Here is a 9,285-nt window from a genome sequence, read left to right as displayed (position 1 = left end):
CTACTTAAAGCCTCCGTCGCGAAACCCACGATGCGAAAAACCACGATACGGAAAACCTTACCGAGACGCCGCCGCCGCCGATCCCATCTCGGGGATTCTGGAGATCTCCTCCGGCACCCTGCCGGAGAGGGGATTCATCTCCCGGAGGACTCTACACCGCCATGGTCGCCTCCGGAGTGATGAGTGAGTAGTTCACCCCTGGACTATGGGTCCATAGCAGTAGCTAGATGGTTGTCTTTTCCTCATTGTGCTTCATTGTTAGATCTTGTGAGCTGCCTAACATGATCAAGATCATCTATATGTAATTCTATATGTTGTGTTTGTCGGGATCCGATGGATAGAGAATACCATGTCATGTTAATTATCAAGTTATTACACATGTGTTGTTTATGATCTTGCATGCTCTCCGTTTCTAGTAGAGGCTCTGGCCAAGTTTTTACTTTTAACTCCAAGAGGGAGTATTTATGCTCGATAGTGGGTTCATGCCTGCATTGACACCGGGACGAGTGACGAAAAGTTCTAAGGTTGTGTTGTGCTTGTTGCCACTAGGGATAAAACATTGGCGCTATGTCCGAGGATGTAGTTGTTGATTACATTACGCACCATACTTAATGCAATTGTCTGTTGCTTTGCAACTTAATACTGGAGGGGTTCGGATGATAACTCTGAAGGTGGACTTTTTAGGCATAGATGCGGTTGGATGGCGGTCTATGTACTTTGTCGTAATGCCCAATTAAATCTCACTATACTTATCATGTCATGTATGTGCATTGTTATGCCCTCTCTATTTGTCAATTGCCCGACTGTAATTTGTTCACCCAACATGCCTTTATCTTATGGGAGAGACACCTCTAGTGAACTGTGGACCCCGGTCCATTCTTTTATACTGAAATACAAATCTGCTGCAATACTTGTTTTTACTGTTTTCTCTGCAAACAATCATCTTCCACACAATACGGTTAACTCTTTGTTACAGCAAGCCGGTGAGGTTGACAACCTCACTGTTTCGTTGGGGCAAAGTACTTTGGTTGTGTTGTGCAGGTTCCACGTTGGCGCCGGAATCTCTGGTGTTGCGCCGCACTACATCCCGCCGCCATCAACCTTCAACGTGCTTCTTGACTCCTACTGGTTCGATTAAACCTTGGTTTCTAACTGAGGGAAACTTGCCGCTGTGCGCATCACACCTTCCTCTTGGGGTTCCCAACGGACGTGTCAACTACACGCATCAGTTGCCACCACGGTGCGTCGGGGCAATTTTGTATTGGACTATTTCGGCATGGAGCACATTCGGGTTGCTGTACTATTTCTCTTCCTGCTATTGCCGCACCCATGACACCGGCTCCTGCCATAGCCATTTAATACAATGATGATTGAGGATCTCCTTGAGGTGGTCTGGGTGCCATCAGATATGCGTGTGTTGCCATGTATCCTGCCTCTGGCATTTTCGGGATTATATGCCCTCCTGTATCTATCGACATGAAGGATATGTCGAGGTCTTGGACCAGATTCTCCCGCTCAGCTTCAGGTATGTCTGCCAATCGAGACCTTGCTCTTCCGCAGCTATCTCTATGGTTATCTGCTAAGTTTCTCGAGTGCTGACTCAAGTTAGTTATGCGCTCGCCGGAAGCGTCTGCTGCAGCCCATCTTTCGTCGAGTTTCTACTGTAATTTTTCCAACTCGCATCTCGAACGACAAAGTTTATATTGGTATGCTTGTAGCGCAGCTGCCGAAGCTTGTGTAGTCATCGGTTCTTTGCCGTTTATAGCTCTTGTAGCTCTGTCCCATGCTTCCTGCGACAGTTGTACCTTTTCTCGTGGTTCAGCTCTAATATACTTGCTTCCTGTTCCACGCGTAAGATCTATGGGATCAACTTAAGGGTTGCGTAGATCGTCGAAAGCCTCAGATTCTTCGTCAGTTTCACGGCCTGCTCCCGTGATTACACAAATCTGGTGGTATGTTGTATTTGCGCTTTCATCGAACTCAGGGTAGGCGACACCGTCGTATAGATCGGCAAATACCTCCCTGCTAGCAGTGTAGTTGGTTGTGTTGGTGAAGGTTGGTGAAGTTTTCCGAATCGCTATCTTGAGAAAGATTGGTTTCCGTGACCGACCCGAGTATTCCGCTGTCAACGGGCTTGGTGAAGCGTGGCGGCGAAACTTCTTCGTCGCCTGACTCAATGGACCGCCAACGGTCCCAAAAAAATCGGTGCCGAAAGACGGTGCGATCCTTCTTTCCCGACGAGGAAGCGGCCCGAACGTCATCTCCACTGAATCCTCCAGATTGGCATATGCATGCAAACGGGCGAGAGGGTGAGGAACAAAATCGACGAGAACGGGTTGGACTCGTTTACCTCTTTCCATCGCGTTGCTAGCTGCCGATGATGATGTTGACGATGTCATCGAGATCCGAACCTTGCGACCTCCAATTCACACGGACGGCGCCAATTGACGAGGGATTAACTCGTTAATGCCTACGTATTGTAGACTTAGGGTTTCGTAAGAAGTAGAGGGCAAGTAGATCTCGAAGGTTTCAGCCGAACAAAGGTGCTCAACTCAATATTACGGTGGCTAGGGTTACAATGATTCGGTCCCCTCTTTCACCCTCGGCTTCCCCTTTATATAGGAGGTGAAACCGATGCTTTTCCGTGTCATAAAAGTAACAAATTATCGGGCCACGTTGCGCCTTTCCCTATATTGATACAAGTTTTCTATAATAACTCTAACTTCAATAACTCTAACTTCCTAATCCGAGGATCTCCAATCTTCTGGGCCTCCAAAGCTTCGAGTCCATGGGCTTCCTGCTTTCCTGTGGAGCAGGGGTACTTTATTCGACATGTCCTGTAGGCATACCTATGTCACGCGGCGTCCTCGTCGTCGAGCTCCCGCCAGTGCACGTCGACGGCGTTGGTAGTGAAGTTGGAGGAAGACGTCGAGCCGCCGCGCCCCCCGCAGTCGCAGTTCGCGCCCAACGACTACCTCGACGACGCCGAGGCCGGAGCGCCTCCTCCCACGGCTCGGCGTGAACGCGGGGCTCGCGCCGGGCGACTTTTGAGGAGCGCAACCTCGACACGGTGGTCGGCCTCGTCTCGCGCTCGAGCCAGCGCGACGCAGACAAGGCCGATGAATGGCGGCGCATCGCGGAGGAGCAGGGCCGGGCCTTTGTCGACCTCGGCAGTGACACGGAGTGACGCGGCCGCTCCGACACGCCGCCGCGGCATAGGGCTGCGGTGAGTATCCGGAGCCGATTTTGCGTTCTAGGTTGCCATGGCGGTGGATTTTAGCTCGAATTTAGCTAATTCTAGTTGCTTTTGCTGTAAATGTAGTCGAATTTCGCTCTATGTAGGCATGAACTATCCATATGAAATGTAATTCCGCCGTGCACGCTTTTTTTTAAATATACCATTCTATATGTCGTTTCTCCTCTGTGCACGTGTTTTTCGAACCCCAAATCAGCGTTGGGTGCCCTGGATAGCACGATTTGGGGTTTGCGGTTTGCCGCTTCTGCTAGAGATGCTCTAACCCAAATAAATATGATCATTAAAAAATCCTCAAAAATCAATATAAAACATAGATATACAAATTACAAAGTTGATGCATACATGATGTAGCAAATGTGTGATCTACCCTAAATCCAACTACCCTAACCCAATTGCGCCCCTGCTGTACATACCCAAGGAATATTTTCCTGGAGATGGGCCCCAGTTCCTCGGCTCCAACACCATCCAAGTCTCTGTCTCACCTCGCCAAACTCTTTCGCGTTTTCACTCTATAGTCTCTGATACCCGTTTCCTCATTTTCTCCACACCGAAAGGAAAACTCTAAAGTCTAAACCCCTCCACTCCGATCTCATCCCCGTCCACCGCCGAGATCTCCGGGATGGCAGGCCGGCACGGCCCTCTAATGCCCCGCGGCGGCGGCACCGTCGGCGGGAAGCCCCTCTCCCGCGGCTCCCGCATCGCTATCGCCGTGGCTATCGGCGTCTCGTTGGGCTGCGTCTGCGCCTTCCTCTACCCCGAAGGCCTCTTCGTGCGCCCTTCCACCACCGCCCTCCAGTGGCCGCGTCATGTAACGCTCTTCATTTCCTTTCTTCTTCTCTTTCCTCCCTGCATCTGAGAAGAAGTAACGGATATTCTGTTTCAAGTTATTTGGGATTTCCGGTAGCTTTATATGTCCTTGGTTGATTCCGGAACGACATAAAAGAACTTAGGAACCCCATTTCATGCAATGGGCAGATCCAGTCAAGTGCTAGGATTACAAGTCAAAACCGTTCTCCATCGGAACTACAGTATATTAGTAAGTGCACCCATATGTCAGGACTGTGCGCTTATCTGAAGCCCGTGTCTGAAGTTAAAACTGCAAGAACGTTCAGTTATGCATCTGTGCGTCTTCACTTTGCTTCGACGGCCTGGATTCAGCCACATTTGTCCTCTCAATTACTGCAGCTGTTTAACGGTTGTCGTCATTACCATTTCCAGTTCCTGTTGATTGTTGTGATTCTCGTCGATCTTATCGGGGATCTGACACCCTTACTGCTAGCAAGCCTAAGTAAAGAGTAAACGAAATTATCTTCCTTGTGGTTGGCTCTCTGCACCTGCAGAGATCCGTTGCTGGCATGATTTCTTTTTCGACAAGTCCTTTGTTTGGTAGCTTGTCACATGTTACTTCTAATTTAGGCTTTTGGTCTGTTGCTTGATGCTCTCGCGGACTGATCAGTGGCAGTTCTGTGGCATGCCATCGCTAGTGGTCTTGAGACAAGCAGACAGTGAGAGGGAGTGAGGTAGTGAATTAGATCAGATTTTTTTTGGGAAGGTCACCGATTTCATTTACTGCTCCACCACACTATCATAAAAAAATTCATATTTGTTCCTACATCTGATAGCACTTGTCTAGAAAGGATATTTACTTTCAGATGATCATATATTTTGCAAGAATGATTGAAGTGAAATTATGTGGTCATGAAACCACCAAGAATATTGTGTTACGGCATATTTATTTTACAATGTTCATTCACATACTTGTTTGTTCCATGCATACAAATGACTTTGAATCCCTCGTAGCCCCATACTCTACTTTAATGTTCTAAAAACCACACTAGGTGCCTGATTAATTTGTGTACTTGTATTCTGAGTATCTACCGGTCTATCCGGTTGATTATTAGTTGCTGGTTAAATGGGTTATTGCCACAAGCAGGATTTCTATATATAATAGACTGTGCCTGTTCTATATTTCAGCCCATGTGTGGGATGTCAACGCTTTAGGTCATCTCTTGCAGGGTGCGTTACTGCGTTAGTGCCATATGTAATACATTTTTTTGCTGTATATATAAACTATACTACTTATAAGAGTTCAAGTTTGGTAGGGTTGCTTACAATCTGAACAGCGAATAAATTTTATCGGTGGCTCACAGTTAAAGTAAAATATTAGAAATTACCTCTTAATTGCACACTTGTGAAACAATTAATTTCCGCCCTATTGCATGCTCATATGGCTCATGATTTAACTATGCTTCATGCACCTTTAATAAGGTACTCCCTCTGTCCCAAAATGTAAGGCGCCTAAGGATTGGTCAAAAGTCAAATCTTGCTAACTTTGACTAAATATTTAGAAAAAAATATCTACATCTTCAACATTGAATGGACACATTAAGAAAATATACTTTATGCTGAATCTGTTGATACTGATTCAGTATTGTAATTGTTCATATTTTTGTGTATAAACTTGGTCAAACTTAGAATACTTTGACTTTTGACTAATCCTTAGACGCCTTACATTTTGGGACGGAGTGAGTATCATATTTCGATTATAGTTTTCTACATATATTATTATTACTCTACATATATTAGTATTACTTCCATGCAATACATATTAGTATAAAAGTATGAATCACGAGCTTTACTTATATATCGCCAATTCGTCATGTTGCTCTTGCTGATTTACAGTTAAATGATGAAATCTGATTACTTTAATTTTGCTCAAGTTTGTGAATACAGCTTGTGATGTATACAATTCTTATGTTGGTGGTCAAATATTTATTCCATGTTTGTAGAATGTAAATGATCTGGAACTTAAAATGGAAAGCTTGTTACAAGGCAGAGTAAAGCTTGCTTTCTGTGTACTCACTGCAAGATGATGTGGCGTAGTAAGCATCGGCTCTAAATAGTCCTTTCACTACACAATCATGGTACATTAGAAGCCTGTATTCATTTTCTCATTATGTTGTTCTCTCTTGTTTTTCCCCCTTTCTCCTATGGTAGTGTGAGCATAGCTATATGATTCGTTACTTAGTACATCAGAGACCATGCCTCATTTGCTGTGTTGTGGACTTGTGGTGCATTCCTATAGTCCACCTTTATTGTTGATTGTTTACTTTATTCATTAAGATGTACTGTCCTGAAGAATAGTAATGTTCTGTACTTCTTACATGCACTTTTTACTCGTTGATTTAGGTTGGCTCAGTTGCTTGTGAATCATCAGACAAAGTTACCAGCCTCAAGTCACATTTGGTGTCACTGGAGAGAAAAAATGCTGAACTGAAAAGTCAGATTAATGAACTGTCCATGAAACTTCAGTTGGCTGGACAAGGAAAAAATGAGTCTCTCTATAAGGCTGGTCCTTTTGGAACTGTCAAGGCTTTGAGAACGAATCCAACAGTAATACCTGATGAATCTGTTAATCCCAGGCTGGCCAAGATACTGGAAGAAGTTGCAGTAAAGAAGGAGCTCGTTGTTGCATTAGCAAACTCCAACGTAAGGGAGATGCTTGAAGTTTGGTTTACCAACATCAAGCGAGTTGGCATTCCAAATTATCTTGTTGTAGCATTGGATGACAATATAGAGAGCTTCTGCAAATCAAATGGTGTCCCAGTTTACCGCCGGGATCCTGATGAAGGCGTCGACAGCATTGCAAAAACTGGTGGAAACCATGCAGTTTCTGGACTGAAGTTTCGTGTTTTAAGAGAGTTCTTGCAGCTTGGATATAGTATTCTCCTCTCTGATATTGATATTATTTTCTTGAGGAATCCCTTTGATCACCTTTACAGAGATTCTGATGTTGAGTCAATGAGTGATGGTCACACCAATATGACAGCTTATGGTTTCAATGATGTGTTTGATGAGCCCTCTATGGGTTGGGCTAGATATGCGCACACAATGCGGATTTGGGTTTACAACTCTGGATTTTTCTACATAAGACCAACGATTCCAGCAATTGAACTTTTGGATCGAGTAGCTGGACGCTTGTCTCGGGAGAAAGCATGGGACCAAGCAGTTTTTAACGAGGAACTCTTCATTCCGTCTCACCCAGGCTATGAAGGTCTTCATGCGTCCAGAAGAACTATGGATATGTATCTGTTTATGAACAGCAAAGTTCTCTTCAAGACTGTAAGGAAAGATGCTCAGCTCAGCAAGTTAAAGCCAGTAATTGTGCATTCAAACTACCATCCTGACAAGCTAGATCGGATGAAAGCTATCATCGAGTTCTACGTCAATGGGAAACAAAATGCACTGCAACATTTCCCCGATGGGTCAGAATGAAAGCTAGCATCGAATTCTACGTCAACGGAAATGAAATGCCCTGCAACATGTCCCTGATGGGTCAGAATGATAAATCTATACCTTCTGGCACATCAAATCTACACCTAGTTGTGAGCTTGTGGGGGTTCTCTGGGCACTTTTTGCTAACGGGCAAGTTGATCCGATGAGATAATACTGGCATATATGGATCCATTGAGTGTGAGCTGTTTTGACTTATGCGTAATCTCTAACCTGAACACTCATGTACTGAACGTGTAACCTAGCAGCTTTGATGGCATGTTGTGTTGATACTGATTTGGATAGTTGGGTGGTGTTTATCTATCGGTTTGCCTCTTTTCCTTTTGTTGTTGTTGGGGATAAAACTCATTAAAATCTTGAATATATTTAGTTTCGGATTATCTTCATTTTCCTTCCGTGAAGCAACGATGCTTGACGCTTGGCCATGCGATGTGCACTTCGCTGTGTCGTTTCTGCTGCGTTGCGATTGCATCTTCACGCAACCCAAAAGAAAACGTGTGAAACATGTAGGTTTGTCCGTATATAGAGAATGGAACTAATGGCGGAGGGATCTCCTAGGTATGAACTGACTGGGTTGTGGACGCTAGCGGTTGTTCAGAAAAAAGTATATAGAAATCGTTGATCTGGTGAACCTGTGATGATGTTTTTCATCGACGCTAAGATTCGGCCGTGTGATGGCCACAATTAAACTTCATGTCAATTAAAGTGAGCTCTTGGAGGAATGGCATTGATGTGTACGTCCATGACTCGTATGTCATGTGCTTTACAATCCATGTTTGTAGTCATAGGTGCTCAGGGTCGTCCCAATAAACCATCCGCAACAGTGTCGGATAAACTTTGTTGGGGCGACCCTAGCCACCTAGGAACAATAATAGTAAGTAAACTCGATGAACTCAAGGGATTCACTTTTGGCTCGGTAGGATTGTAGAGTCACCCACCAAAAGACCAACGTCTGAAATCCAGATTCACTTTTGGCTCGGTGGGATGTAGAGTCGCCCACTAGGAAGCCAACGTCCAAACTCCATACTTCCTACCTGGGATGTCCACAGCAGAATTGACAGACAAGACTGATCTGTATGGCTTGCTTGCACCATACGCTAACATCGACACACTAACGTCACCCACAGCAAAGTTAGGTCTTGTCCCAAATAATTAGGCCGAACGTCCAACATAGTGCTAGGCACCCCCCGAAGTCGTGTGCCGACGCTAGCTAAAGTGCCCCGATGTAATAACAACTACACGCAAGACGGTGCCACCCTATCGTAGTCTGTACCTGAGGGATCTAGCGGCACGTCGCCATATATATAAGGTCGTGACACACCCCTGTAAATACCCATACCCCTCTAGAGGAGAGAGGGTTCAACTCTCATTGACATCTATACCATTCCACATCACTCTCCACACACTGAGCACTACCCTTCTTCCTCAGACGAGCAGAGCCAGCCAACTTCTCGCTAGCTAGACAAAACACCCTTGTAATCTTGAGCACCTCACACACCACACCGGGAAATCTCAGGTAGGGCTACAAGAAAAGCTCAAGACTCGCGAGTGGCTCGAGATCGACTTGTCTTTTAGCTTGATTTGAGACCGACCGAAAATGAATTGAGCCGAGTTGAGCGTCTTATGTAGCTTGACCTAGCTCGACCTTAAAACAAGCTGATCTTGAGCGACCACTAGCTTGCTTGATTTCAACCCAGTAGCTTGAAATAATATAGTTACGTGTAATGGTTTTGCAA

The 9,285-nt window shown here is 45.2% G+C and overlaps 1 protein-coding gene across 1 annotated transcript; it reads left to right on the top strand.

The window, feature by feature from the left end:
* Positions 1-3,828: 3,828 nt before the first annotated feature.
* LOC124702710 (arabinosyltransferase RRA3-like) lies at positions 3,829-7,929 on the top strand. The gene is made up of 2 exons (XM_047234864.1): positions 3,829-4,064; positions 6,446-7,929. The coding sequence occupies exons 1-2, from the start codon at positions 3,876-3,878 to the stop codon at positions 7,529-7,531; spliced, it is 1,275 nt and encodes a 424-aa protein (XP_047090820.1). The 5' UTR covers positions 3,829-3,875; the 3' UTR covers positions 7,532-7,929.
* Positions 7,930-9,285: the final 1,356 nt, after the last annotated feature.

Source organism: Lolium rigidum, chromosome 3, assembly GCF_022539505.1.
Source record: "Lolium rigidum isolate FL_2022 chromosome 3, APGP_CSIRO_Lrig_0.1, whole genome shotgun sequence".
NCBI classification, from domain to species: Eukaryota; Viridiplantae; Streptophyta; class Magnoliopsida; order Poales; family Poaceae; genus Lolium; species Lolium rigidum.
This window is presented reverse-complemented; position numbering and strand designations above follow the sequence as displayed.